General features: G+C 50.2%; 1 protein-coding gene across 1 annotated transcript in view; it reads right to left on the reverse strand.

Annotated features, from left to right (window-relative positions):
- The window catches only part of TM9SF3 (transmembrane 9 superfamily member 3), a 300030-nt gene that overhangs the window by 38591 nt on the left and 246379 nt on the right, over window positions 1–15060 (reverse strand). Inside the window, exons 11-13 of the mRNA XM_078643122.1 lie at window positions 8134–8202; window positions 7872–8018; window positions 170–253 (exon numbers count right to left, since the gene is read on the reverse strand). Coding sequence (XP_078499248.1) covers window positions 170–253; window positions 7872–8018; window positions 8134–8202 — 300 coding nt within the window. The remainder of the gene's footprint in view (window positions 1–169; window positions 254–7871; window positions 8019–8133; window positions 8203–15060) is intronic.

Here is a 15060-nt window from a genome sequence, read left to right on the forward strand (position 1 = left end):
CTTTACAAGCTCAAATACATTTACATTTACATGTGTTTACACTTTCCCATGTCACCCTGTCTCCGGCAGTTTAACGGAGTATATAAAAGAGGTACATGCATAGATAAAAGACAAGTAAAACAAGGGCAGGTTATTGTACTCAAAGGTGCTAGAAAAGGATAACACTTACTTGGTTTTGAAAAAGTAGTAGTAGAACGAGTACATGTAAACATAAATTGCAGTTGACGCAGCAGAAAGAAAGCTCGTCCATTGCCTACAATATCAATTTATTGCATAGAATTAGAATACATACATAAAAATACAAAAGCACTTAAACTGTTAGTTAAAAGCATTGTGGCTAAATTTGACAAAACTGCAGGGTTCAGAATACTACCCCACAATTATAAAATTCTTATACCTTTTAAAATACAACCACCGCTATGCTGACAAGGCTTAGACACAAATAGAATGATTTCAGATTTAGTGATAACAATTGCAAAACGCTTAAGACTACAATGGGGTTTAATGCAGAGTAAAGGAACTATCTACTATCCATTACAATCTGAATGCTTACACTCTGAAGGAGTTAAGATAAGACTTATTGAGACATCCAACCAGGAGGAGGAAGAATAGAAAGTGCATGACATTTAATGTCTTAGAGAGCGCACACAGACCAACATAAACATTGTCTTTCCTTCGCCCAGTTGTTATGGCAACAACCAGATGTTGCCCCGTCCGAAAGAAAGGAAAAAACGCAATGCATTTAAATTACTCATGAGTCCAAGAGAAGGCTAATGCTGAAAGTAAGGTAGGACTTAGATACTGGAAGATTCCATTTAACATATTCCCTAGGTGAAAGGGCAGGAAAGACATCATTCACCCCCAGCCTGTCATTCAAACACATATGGTGACCCACCCAAAAAGAACAATGCAACATTAAAAATCAAAAACAGGGGCGTGGCCAAGATGGCGACCTAACCAGACGCTGGATCGTGAGGCTCCCCGGCCCTGAGACCCGATTCAACCCCTAAATAACACCTTTTACTCCTCCTAAGCCTCTGCATATCCCTGGTCCCGCTGGAGAAGTCGGCGGTCTCGGTTTCGGCGGGCTCCGGTCGCCTGGTCTGCCCGGATCGCTGCCCTGCCGTGCCGGGAAACCGGGTCCCGCCCGAGACTGCTCCGCCTTCCCGCCCGAGTTGCGAGTGAGCCTACCAAGGGATCCAAAGACGGAGCTCGGAAGGGAGCTTTGAAGGAGGGGTACGCTAGTGGACAGTGACTGCTGGGTGCTGCCCTGCACCGGGACCCCCGAGCCGGCGACGGCACTTCCCCGAAGAGCGACAGCGAGGACCGGTGCCTGGGGCACGGCTAGTCGCGAAACTTGAGGCCCCGGTCTTGGGCCTACCCGGAGCGGACGCACGACTCCACGGCGTCCTTGGGGGTGCGCAGGACCCGATCTGGGGGTCTGGTGACCCGAGCTGCATCGGCCACACATACACTGCCGTCGGGGGCGCGATCGGCCCCGCGGGCCACCCGCTGCGGACCTCGGCTGCGCCGGGCCCATCGCAAAACTTGAGACCCCGGCTCTGCGGCCTAAAATAAGCGGAGCTTGACTGGGACTCGGAGGCCCTGCCGGCGGTCCTGGGGGCTGAGCTGTGCCTTGGGGTGCAGCACGCCGGACTGCTACTGGCGGCTGAGGACATTTGGGAGAGAAGCCCCCCTCCGCGGGGCCAGGAGTGACGGGCCCTCGGGAGACCGGAGCGGGGGACTGCGGCGCCATTGACTGCCTGCTGCGAGGACGGCTCGGATTGGGACTGGCGAGGACAAGGGACGCGGCGAGGAACTTTGCTGAAGCCGGTGCCCGCCTTGGGGCACGGTAAGCGGGGAGTGAAGCACCTGCCCCAGCTGGGGACCTGCTGGATGACAGCCGGAGAGATCGGCGTTCCTGGTGCGTTGGTGCGGCGCGGGATCTGGGCCTGCCCCCCGCCGAGACCTCCCGTCTTTGGCCGTAGAAGCCGGTCGGCCCGCTAGTGAGCTGCAGACCTGGCTCGACCTTGTTGGCGGTGGCGACCTGGGTCAGCGCCCGCGGAGACCTACATCACGGCGCTACAGTTGACGAGCTCGTCCAGCTGCCTGGCCCTGCCGGCCCCCCTGTGACCGGAGTTGGAGGTGGCGGATCCCCTGTTGGTGGCCATAGCGGCTGATCGGCAGACCCTAGCAGCCTGCGGACTGTGTCTTCGCCCCGCGGACCGGCGGGAGGTGCGGTGAGTGGCTCCCCCTCTGATTATATCCCGATACCCGGCATTCCCGGGCACCTCCCCAGACAAGCTTTGGGGGTGCTGCACCCGGGGGGAGCCCCCTGCGCCCCGCTGACCCCTGCTTCCCTGATTGGGCTCCTGGAGTCTGTCCATATCTCTTCAAAGCCCGGAAAAGAGATCTCCGACCCGCCTTGAGCCCCCGGAGTCCTGGAACTATGGCTAACACCAACCGCCGAGTTAGCCGCACAATACCAGACATGCTGGCTAAGAGTGTTGTGAAAGGGGACAAGACTCGCACGCCTCCCTCCCCCACTGTCCCGGCCGATGCTTTGGTGCAGGATGATGGGAATGCCCCTATCACCAGGGCGTTCCTGGAATCCTTATTCAATACCCTGCGCGATGACTTCACGGCCTTGAAAGAGAATATGGCCGGGGAGCAACGTGAACTACTCAGGGATGTGGATGGTCTGGGCGAGAGAGTGGCGGCAGTGGAATCCGCGGATCAAGCACGCAGCGAAGAGGTTGAATTTTTGCGACAAGAAGTACTCCAACTCAGAGAACAGCAGGTAGACCTTCAGGCGCACACAGAGGACCTTGAGAACCGTTCCCGAAGGAACAACATCCGCGTGCGGGGTGTTCCATTAAAAGCCGAGGATAACAGCGTATCCGGCTACCTACGGGATCTATTCCGGGAGATTCTCGGGGAGCCGGCTGGCTTCGAGGTCCGTATTGACCGTGCACACAGAGTGGGACTGACGAGGCGGGCCTCTGCCCCTCCGCCAGACATTTTGGCGTTTCTTCCGGATTTTCCTTTGAAAGAGCGCATCCTACGAGAGGCACGCCAGAAACAGCCTCTTAGCTTCCAGGGCCATCCAGTGGCATTATTCCAGGGCCTTTCGGCCATCACGCTCCAAAAGCAGAAATCCTTCCATGCAGTTACGTCCTTTCTCCAAGCTAAAGGGATACCGTACTCCTGGGGACACCCATTTCGGATTATCTTCAAATGGCAGGGAGCCCTGCACCAGATGCGCTCCCTTCGTGACACCTGCACCCTGTTGGGCATTGACTTAGTGGACGAGGAACCGCCTGGGGGAATGTCGTCACAAGGGTCACACGGGGGGTCTTCATCGTCACTAGCAGACAGGTGAGAAGACACCGCCATCCTAAGAAGGGCCTCAAACTTGACCCAGAGACAGTGGCCCAAGAGCAAGCTGCAGCTATCCAGGAAGTGGTGAAAGACACATCGCACCCAGATTGACATCTCAAGGTTTGGGGGTTTAAGTATCGCAATATCTTCATGTAGAGGGGGGGGCGGGGAGCCGATGGGGCTGCTGTTGCCACATTCCACCTTCCACGTTCCTCTACGTTGTTCTACTGAAGATCTGGACTACGGAGTAGCTGATCTGGGCTTGGGGCTGTCAATCCAACGTCACATTTCCCAACATTGACTTGAACTATGGGCCACCACGATCTCGTGACCGGTCCAGGACTATTTTGTTCTTCTGGGGTTTCTCAGTTGGGGTTAGGGAGGGATCCAGGAGGGAGTTGGGAGGGGTTAGGGGGGGAGTCCAGAGCTCAAGTCTTGTACATGCATGCTGATAGCGCTTCCACGCAACTCGCTTTTTACTATGCGGGGGGACCCTTTCCAACCCCTACATGGTTTCAGCCCACATCTTCACACGCCACAATGCCTAACACCTTTACAATACTGACACTCAATGTGCGAGGGCTCAACAACCCAGTTAAGAGACGAGCGATCCTCTCTTCTCTGGAAAGTACACGCGCGGACATATGCCTCCTCCAGGAGACGCACCTGCTGGCCCGGGATTGTCACAGGCTCCAGGCGCGGGCGTTCCCGGGTCAGTACTTCTCCTGCGGAGCCTCTAAAACGGCTGGAGTAGCCATTCTTGTAGCACAGCACTTTAGGGGGGAGGTCCTCCACAAAATAGCAGAGATAAGGGGCAGGCTCCTGGTGTATCGTTTTGTCCTGGGTGGAGTGACCTTTACGATAGGCTCTTTGTACAGTCCCAACAAGGGTCAGGAGAAATTCCTACATGCCGCCCTTACCGAAATAGCAGTGTCTCCGGACAGGCACATTATAATAGGCGGGGACATGAATGTAGTCTTTGATGTTGCCTTAGACCGGTCTTCTCCGCGCACTTTCCAAGCTAAGGGCCTCTCGACCGACTGCACTGATAGATTGCGGAACCTTGATTTAATAGACCTATGGCGGCGATGACATCCGGGGGAGCGAGAATATTCTCATTACTCTGCGGCACAAAAGTCGTACACCCGCATAGACCACCTCTTAGTGACCAGCCCGGTGTGCTCTCTTACTTCGGCTGTGGATATGGGAGTCATATCCCTATCGGATCATGCCCCGGTATCTATGACTATTACCGCTCCACCGTCCCGACCACCTTCCAGGGTGTGGCGCCTTCGGGACACGCTCTTGCATAGACAGGCTGTAGTGAAACAGATACAGGAATCCATTCAGGATTTTCTACGACATAATGCGAATCCCGACACCCCGCTTGCAACCCAATGGGCCGTATTGAAAGCTGTCCTCAGGGGAGTATTTATAGCGATCTCCTCAGCGGACAATCGCTTACGGGAAGAAAAACGTGAGGACCTCACCCAGAAGGTACGGGAACTCGAGCGTGTGCATCAGCGGATGGGAGCCCCAAGAGTCTGGAGACAGCTCAAGGTGGCGCGAGGACATCTTGCAGCCCTCAATAATGACCGGGCAGAATATGCGGCATTGAGGCGGAGACACACCTTTTACACAGGGGGAGATCGGTGTGGACAATTACTGGCCAGTCAGCTTCGAATAGTCCACCAACGTCAGAATGTGAACGGGCTCACGCGCGCCGATGGCTCTCCTGTGTGGGAGGACGCGCAAATAGCGGAGACATTCCGCGATTTCTATGCTGATCTTTACGAGGGCACCCCCCCGAATGTTGCTGCCGCGACCAAGTATCTGGACTCGATCACACTTCCATCTCAGACACCCGAACAATTGGACTGGCTAGAGAGAGACATTCGCATTGAGGAGGTGGTCGCTGCCATTGCTCGACTTAAGGTGGGAAAGGCACCTGGGCCGGACGGCTATTCTCCCTTCTTTTTCAAGACTTTCTGCACCGCCCTGGCGCCATTGCTCACCCGCCTATTTAACTCATTTGCGGACCGTCCCTCCGGATCTCCTGCGCGCCTCTATCTCGGTTATCCCGAAGCCGGGCAAAGACGGTACTAAATGTGGGCATATCGGCCGATTTCCCTCCTTAATGTTGACCTCAAGCTCTACACCAGCATCCTCGCCACACGTCTGGCTGCTCACCTGCCGGGCTTGGTGGATTCCGACCAGGCGGGCTTTGTCCCTGATCGACAGACAGTGGACAATACTAAAAGGGTAACCCACCTGATCGAAAAGGCCTCCAGAATACCTGGGGAATACATGATTCTGGCGGTCGATGCGGAAAAGGCATTCGACCGTGTCCACTGGCCCTACCTAGAAATGGTATTAGCCAAGGTTGGGATGGGGGGAGAAATTTCGAACCCTAATCTTTAACTGCTACAACAGGCCCTCCGCAGTAGTGAGAGTCAATGGCTACACTTCAACCGCGTTCCCCATCGAGAGAGGGACGAGACAAGGGTGCCCTCTGTCGCCACTTCTCTTCGCCCTTTATATGGAACCCCTCGCGTATCGGATCAGGCAGCGTCGGGATGCCTTGGGCATCAGGTTCGGCGGCGATTTCCATACCATTAGCCTCTACGCGGACTTACTCTGGACCATCCGCGGACAGCACTGCCAGCATGCATTACCGAGCTTGAGGCTTTTGCCAAGGTGTCCGGCTTCAAAATAAATACGGACAAATCCATAGCATTAGACTTGTCTCTTACGTCTCCGACACGGGCTCATCTACAATCGCTCTTGCCCGTTCATTGGGCCACGGACACTGTTTCATACCTTGGAATTCAGCTTGCCCTGACCCTGGCTGGGATGGTCACGGCAAACTATAATACTCTACGTGGCCGCATCTGCGGGGAGCTGGATCGATGGAAGCATCTTCTCCTATCCTGGCTAAGTCGCATTGCGGCGGTGAAGATGACCATCCTACCACAGGTCCTGTACCTTTTCCGGGCCCTGCCTCTCCGGCCTCCAGCAGGCTGGATACGTCAAACCCAATCTGATCTAGCCAAATTTATCTGGCAAGGTCGGAAGCCTCGACTAAAGAGAACTCTCGCCACTTTAGCTCCCGAGGATGGAGGTTTGGGGATCCCTGATTTGCATAAATACTTCCAGGCAGCGCAATTGCGCTATCTGGTGGAGTGGAGTAAATGGGAGTCCGACAAGCACTGGCTCTTTCAGGATCAGGCGGTAGCCGGGAGACCGCTACAGGAGATACCATTTCTACCTAGGAGTTATAGGCCTGCCAACCTCTATGCGTCCTCTATAACACGAGTCCCCTTGGAGGTATGGGACGCGACCAATACACTCCACGGCTCGACTACATTCCCCTTCCCGCTTACACCTTTGGTAGATAACCCGGATTTCACCCCCGGAATGGCCAAGGGAGTCTTTGCACACTGGAGACCAGCAGGTTGCCGCTTCCTGTATCATATGTATGGCCCAGATGGGGTGCTTCCTTTCCAGCTCTTCAAACAAGAATATAACCTTCCCGAAACGGAGCGTATGAGATATTTGCAGGTGCGTCACTGGGCGTTGCAGCAACAAGTACGAGAGTCTGCCGCTAGGAAATTTACTCCGTATGAGACATGGCTTTTCTCGCGCACGTCCAACTCCAAGCTCATCTCTGATCTCTACAAACTGATACAGACGCCAACCACACACATCTATAACCCGGGTAGGGTGCGCTGGGAAAGGGAACTGGGTAGATCCCTGAGTCATAAGGAGTGGGGGAGCATTGCATATAGGGCTAGGCACTCCGCGTACCACATGGGGCTCACCGAAACACTCACAAAAATAATACTATACTGGTACTATACCCCCGAGCGACTGTCCGAAATGGATCCTTCCAAAGATAAAGTCTGCTGGAGGGGTTGTGGGCACACTGGAACTGTGGTACACATCTTGTGGGACTGCCCGCTCATCCGCTCGTACTGGACACATATCCTAGATGAAGTTGACGCGCACTTCCAGACAGAAATACCATGCTTTCTTGCTTATATACTGTTAGGTCTCCCCAACAGCCTGACCTACCCACTGCGCTCCCGCAGGGGCCGTCAAATGGCAAAATAATAAACAGATTTAAACCTAAAAATCAACAACAATTGTAAAGATTTATTGAGTGTGTTGCACTGTTTTGTACATCAGCTTCAGAAAACAGCAGACTATGTGCCTTGCCGTTTCTGATGTGATTACACGTTCCAGATATCGGTGTATATTACTTTGTAGTTTTATGCCACTGTACTATATAATTCCACCTCAAAAAATTAAAACAATCAGTCACGAATGAGAGTACCATGTGACAAAGTAGGTACTCTAAGAATAAAGGGTCAGACTAAGGTTGTAATCAACTGAGATGAGGTTCGAAATGTTGACATTAAATATCATTGCTTTTCTAAAATCTATTGCATTTCATTTCACATTCAGGTTGAAGAGGCACACATACTTACCACCTGTAATCCTCAGCATTTAGCAGGAAATATGTACACACAATGGTGACACACACAGTAACTATGCAGAGGATAACGAGGACCAACATCATGAATCCATAGACATAGTATATCTTATATGCCCAGAAGGATGTGAAAATAAAATACCTAAATGAAATAAAATGAGAGACAGTTAGATACTCATATACTATGTAAGGAAATTGTCTGCTTTAGGTGAAGAAAATACTTTTAGGATTCATTATTTGAACAGGTTTATGCTTACATTTCGATGAAAATGGATCCAAATGGTAGAATTCCACCCAAGCAGACAATGACCGCTGGTTCCATGAACCTAAATATTAAAAGATTTGCATAAGTTAATGTGGCACATTCCAACATTTAGAATATAATAGATTAGAAAAAATTATAATATGGAATTCAACCAAGCCATGGTACTGGTCAAAAACACCTGTGTTTTTCAAACTTTCTAAAGAGATTTTACCATTTAGTCACTGTCAACAAGTACAAAACACTGTAAACAAGGAATGCATGTTCACTTTGTTCGCAGCGTGCCATGTAATGACAGGCAGCTAAAGTAAAAGATTTCTTCACACAGTCCACAAACGGTTTGAGCAAAACTCTCACAGACTTCAAAGCCAATATTTCAGCTGCATAGTATTCATGAAGTGCTCATTTTGTTTCTTCATCCTCACCGAGCACTCTAGCTCTTCAATAGACCTTTGTTACACTGTTTCAGAAGGGAAACGTCCTTTGGAACAAAGCCGGAATTACGCTGTGCCTTTACAGCGTCGGCAATAGAACAAACGCATCATTTCCACACATTTGTTTAGCATACAAGTCGTTTACGGGGATGCATTGATGGAATGGTGTTGGATTTTAAGTCCAACACCTTCCCTACTGTTGCCTAGACTGGATTTGGATTAGTAGATGATAGTAATCCAAAGTTCAGCCCCAGTCGTTATAATGACTTGCGTGCTAAAGGAACGCGTCGTAACGACTAGTTTGTTCTAATGAAGGCGTTTGACAGAAGTGAACTGGTTCCTACAATCCCCAGTGCCAGATCTCTCTCCCTAAAACTGTACAATAATTTCCCTAACTGGCAATACCTTTAGCACCCGCTTTAAGTCCTTAGCAAATGGTACCCCTGGCACCTAGGGCAGGGAGACTAAAGCACTTCCCTAAGGACTGCAGCATGTATTGTGACATCCCAAGGGACCTCACACCATACTCGTGCAAACTGCAATAGAAGGCTGCATGGCATGATGAAGGCAAAAGTGAAGATACAACATGGCACACCTCGTGGGTGCCACGCCTACAGACACTGCATGCAACATTCACCCCAACAGTAGGCCTTCCAGCCCCAAGGCAGGTTGCATTATAATGCATGTGAGGACATATCTGCATGAGCAGACATGCCCCTGTGATGTTCATGCAGATTCCTGGACAATGCCAGTGAACAGGGAAGCCATCTTGAGTATATGCACTAGGCCCTCGTGATTAAGAGTTACTAAGCTACATGGTGGCTTTACCGAAACTAAAGATGCTTGGTATCAAACATCTCATATTAATAAGCCCACACTGATTCCAGAGTTGGATCTATTAATACATGGACCCAGAGCCTTAGAGGCACCAGCTGAAAACCTACCAACTTCAAGTGTGACGGCTGACTAGTGTAGACCAGCCTGCCACCACAGACAGTTTTCTGACCCCCCTCAGGTGAGAGATCATGCTCTCTGAGGGAAGAAATAATGCCTGCTCAGGCCGGAGGTGTTGTCACCTCCTCCAAGCAGGATGGCTAATAATTAGCATATTAAGGCAGGAGTTTTCAAAGGCTTCTGCAGCCTTTGATATGCGACCCAGGCTTCCCCATGAGAGGAGAAATGCACCCCATACCTCTGGCTCATTTGGTAGCTGTACAGGCAGGAAACTTAGCTAACCAAGAGGCGTGTTCTCTATCAGGCCAGTTCCACCCCTAATGTGGGCTACTTCATGTGAACACGAAAACTTGAATTCCACCATCTTGGTTTTTGGTGGAATTAGGTTCACTAGGTCAGGTTATGCCCACTTCCCACAGGAAGTGGTCATATAGAGAGTGGCCCAGCTGTTGTGATTCCTTTGCACCCTCAATTGGCAAGACCGTCACAAAGCAATGCCCAGGGTGAAAAAGAAGAGTTGGAGCCTGGAATAATGGCCCAAATCCCCAAAGGAAAAGGCAGGAAGGGTGAGGAAACCAGCTTCTAATCAGACACAAGCTCAGGTCCCCTCTCCTCAGGGAGCCGACCTGTGAGCCCCAGAGGGAACTAAGTCCCAGGAACTAAGGCATTAGACAGCAGTGCTCCCAGGCCCAGGGAAGATCTGTCCCACTCGAGAGTGGGATAGGGGACTGTCCCACTCTTGGGAGCCTGCGACAGCCAGCTACTGACCAGGAGAAGGGAGATTTCAGTGGCTCCGACCGAACCTATTGGGAGGAGGGACTCCTGTACACTGAGGTCAGAGATCCCAAACATGGTGCCAATAGTACTAGTAGTGCCACAGCCGTACAGAGAGTTCTTACTCTCTTTAGCTTATGACGTCCCCTTAGCTGGGCATCTTGACCAGACAAAACATTGGAGTAAGCTAGTCACCCACTTCTACTGGCTAGGCATGTCCCAGAAGATGAAGGAGTTTTGTAACTCCTGTGTTACCTGTCAAGCATCAATGTATTTAGGCCCAGATCTCTGTACGGGGGTGAATGTATAACATTGTTCTACATTCTGTCCATCAATTGTTGTTTTTGCATTCGTCACCCAAGTAGGACAGGTATGCCCAGACGTGGGTCCCGTGCTCTCCATGCCACTGGAGTCAAATTATCCTCACTAAAGAGGGGTGAAACCCCGAAACCGGTCCTAGGATGCTTGTTTCCAGTCCAGGGAGTACCTGGCCCGGCAGTTTGGGCTGGACTGTTCCCATTGGGCACAGGGTAAAGACTGATTTGCAGATGGCTGGGTTAAAACTGGAATGGCATGGTGAGCAAAAAAAACGATGGATTTAGGCCCAGACTTCTGTACTGGGGTGAATTTTTGACATTGTTCCACACTCTGTTCATCAATTGTTGTTTTTGCATTTGTCACCCCGAGCGGGACGGGTATGCCCAGACGTGTGTCCTGTGCTCTTCATGCCACTGGAGTCAAGCTATCCTGGCTGAAGAGGGGTGAAACCCCGAAATCGGTCCTAGGATGCTTGTTTCCAGTTCAGGGAGGACCTGGCCCGGCACTTTGGGCTGGACTGTTCCCATTGGGCACAGGGTCAAGACTGTTTGCATATGGCTGGGCTCAAACTGGAATGGCATGGTGAGCAAAAAAAGGATGGATTTAGGCCCAGATCTCTGTACCGGGGTGAATGTATGACATTGTTCTACATTCTGTCCATCAATTGTTGTTTTTGCACCAGCAAGCAAGTGGGAAAGCAGGTAACCACCCAAAGGCCCACTTAATTGCGCTACCAGTGGTTGGGGTTCCCTCTGAAAGGGTAGGGGTCGATGTTGTTGCCCCTTTGCACCCTCCAACTGCATCAGGGAACAGATTCACACTGGATCATACCACCAGGTACCCTGAAGCTATACCCATTAAGGCTGTCACTGCGCCTGCGGTTTCCAGAGCCCTCTTGAATATTTTTACAAGAGTGGGTTTTCCTAAGGAGGTGGTGTCAGGCAGAAGTAATAACATCATGTCTGCTTACCTAAATGGCTTACGAAATGAATGTGGCTTGACTTACAAGTTCACTACCCCATATCACCCACAAACCATTGATTTACTTGAGACATGCAACAAAACAATGAAAGGCATGATCATGGGACTCACTGAAAAACTCAGAAGAAGATGGGATGTCCTTTTGCCATGCCTGCTTTTAGCCTACAGAGACGTGCCCAAGAAGGGAGTGGGCTTTAGTCCTTTTGAACTTCTGTTTGGTCATCCTGACAGGGGACCATTGTGTTTGGGGAAGGAAGGCTGGGAGAAAACTATCTAAGAGATTAAGCTAGACATTGTGGACAATGTACTTGGCTTACGTTCAGGGATACCTGAGTACAAGGAGAAACCCTCCAAAAACCTTGAGTCCAGCCAATAGCTCCAGAAGCTCTGGTATGATGAAAAGGCTGCACTGGTGGAGGTCCAACCAGGGCAGAAGGTGTGGGTAGTAGAGCCTGTGGCCCCAAGGACACTTCAGGACAAATGGAGTTGTCTTTAACCTATCCTTGAAAGGAAAGGTGAGGTTACCTACTTAGCTGACCTGGGCACTAGCACAAGCCCTCACAAGGTCATCCATGTGAACCGCCTGAAACTGGTCAGTGATAGGGATCAGGAAGAAGAGAGTGAACTTTCCACGACTTCCTCTTCCACAGTCCTAAAGATGGGTCAGCTTTAGGACGAGAGGTCTTTTCGGATACCTTCTCTGCCCACAACAAGCAGACTGCAGGCAAGTCCAGGAGCAGTATGCTGGGCTCTTTTCCGTCACCCCCCGGTCAGACTAGTTGGATTACCCATGATGTGGACACCGGTGAAAGTATGCCTATCAAAAATAAGATACAGATAGTCTGACCAGGTGAAGGAAAGCATCAGGGCTGAATTGAGTAAGATAATGGAGTTATGGGTTTTTGAACCCTCTGAAAGTCTTGGGGCTAGATCAGTGGTCTCGGTCCCCAAACCTCATTCCAAGGGTGGTAAACCAGAGCTGAGTTTTTGTGTGGACTATAGAGGTCTCAATGCTGTCAATAAGACAGATGCACACCCTATCTCAAGGGCAGATCAACTTATTCACAGGCTAGGCAGGTAAGTTTCTCAATACTTTTTATTTAACTTCAGGGTACAGGAGTTTTTGATCTCACCACTGGAGGAAAGGCTGTCAGCATTCTCTAACCCAGATGGACATTACCAATTTATAGTAATGCATTTGGACTAAAGAATGCCCCTGTCATCTTCCAAAGGTTCGTGAATAAAGTCCTTGCTAGGCTGGAAGTTTTTAGTGCAGCATATCTAGATGCTACTGCGGTCTATAGTTCATTTTGGCAGGATCATCTGGTCCACCTTTGAAAGGTGCATGAGACTGCAGAATGCAGGCCTCACTGTCAAGGCAAGTGAGTGCCAGATAGGGTAGGGCTCTGTTGTATACTTCGGCCAAATTGTAGGTAGAGGCCAAGTTCAACCACTAAAACCAAAGACCCAAACAATTGTGGACTGGGTAGCTCCAACCACACAGACTTAAGTCAGGGCATTCCTTGGCTTGACTGGGTACTACAGGAGGTTTCAGAAAGGGTATGACCTCATTATAGCATTCCTCACAGAACTGACCTCCAGGTCCCCCTTCTAAAAGCTCCAGATTTTTCAAAGCAGTTCATAGTGCAGATGGATGCCTCTGAACATGGGATAGGAGCTGTTGTATCCCAGACCAACGATGATGGCCTTGACCAGCCTGTTGCTTTCATTAGCAGGAGGTTACTACTAGAGAGCAGCGTTGGAGTGCCATTGAGAGGAAAGCCTTTGCTGTGGTTTTGGTCCTGAAGAAGTTGAGACTATACCCGTTTGGTTTTCACGTCCTTGTCCAAACTGACCACAGGTCTCTCAGATGGCTGATGCAAATGAAAAGTGAAAACCTCAAACTGTTCCATTTCCGTTCAAGGTGTGGACTTTACAGTGGAGCACAGACCTGAGGCTGATCTTGCCAATGCCTTTCCTTGTTTTTCCACTTAGATGATGAGTATACTGTTGTAATCTAATAAGTCCAGTAGCCGAGGTGTAGAATAAAGATGAAGGCTTATTGATAATAGTTCTTAGATAGTCTTGTAGTGTATAAGTATTCAGCCCCACCAGGAGCAGCCTCCTTGCTGCTCAGCCCATACTCCAACTGACACTCCACATACAGACATCCTCAAAAGCCAATACATCACCTTGCACACCAACATTCCACAGCACACATGCACACTGGCTGAGCAGCAAGGGCAGAGTAGCAAGAAAGATGCATCATACCACAAACCAAATACAAAAGATATGCTTGGCAAAGGTTATTCTCATTCTCTGTCATTTGGGAGGGAGGTTGTGTAGGAAAGTACCCCTTTCTGACATGGTCACCCCCACTTTTTGCCTGGTAAATGACACAATGTTGACATACATGCACTGGGTTCCTGCTATCCAGGTCCCCATTCCCAGATCTGTTTCCCTAAAATTATACAATTGTTCCCCCCCAATTGGCAATACCTTTAGCACCCCCTGTAAGACCCTAGTAAATGGTACCCTTGGTACCTAGGACAGGGAGACTAAAGAGGGCCCCTAAGGGCTGTAGCATTTATTGTGCCACCCAAAGGTTCCCCACACAATACTCATGCAAACCTCCATAGAAGGCTGTGTGGAATGGTGCAGACAATAGTTAAGACACAACATGGCACACCTCCTGTGTGCCATGCCCATAGACACTGCATGCAACATATGTCATTTACCCCCATAGTAGGCCTTCCAGCCCTAGTGCAGGGTGCATTACATTACATGAGAGGACATATCTGCATATGCAGCTATGCCCCTGTGATGTCCATGTCGAATCTTGAACATTGTCAGTGAACAGGGAAGCCGTCTTGAGTATATGTATTGGGCACTGGTGATTAAGATTTCCCCAGCTACATGATGGCTTCACTTCACTGCACAACTTCAGGAGGCTGCCTCTTGGCCAGTGTGTAGAAGATGTTGATGCAGAGCACGATCCATCGTTAGATGGTCTTCTTCTGCACCGAACGACACCTCTTCGCACCAACATACCCACAAAGAGTTGGTCATCAACTCAGAACTCTCGTATGCAGTCAAGATAGAACGATAAATCTCTTTTTTGGTCCAGATGGTGGACTAATCCTCTTCTTTAGAGGGATGTGGAGGCGAATGAAAGGTAGGTAGGGTGATTAATTGACCTATATTAAATGCGGTGACCACTGTCAGTAGAATGTTCCTGTGTATGAAGCACCACTATCAGGATTCCCAGAGAGGTAATGCGGCTTAGATGATAAGGCCTGCAGCTCACTCACTCTGTAGGCAGATGTAATTGCCACAATGAAGGCTGTTTTCAATTTCAGATGCCTGAGGGGACTATTGAGGAGAAGCTCAAAAGTAGCACACAGTAAGAATGTTAAGACCAGATTAAGGTCCCAATAAGGCATGATAAATGGTTTAGGAGG

This window comes from Lissotriton helveticus, chromosome 5_1 (assembly GCF_964261635.1).
Source record: "Lissotriton helveticus chromosome 5_1, aLisHel1.1, whole genome shotgun sequence".
In the NCBI taxonomy this organism is placed as follows: Eukaryota; Metazoa; Chordata; class Amphibia; order Caudata; family Salamandridae; genus Lissotriton; species Lissotriton helveticus.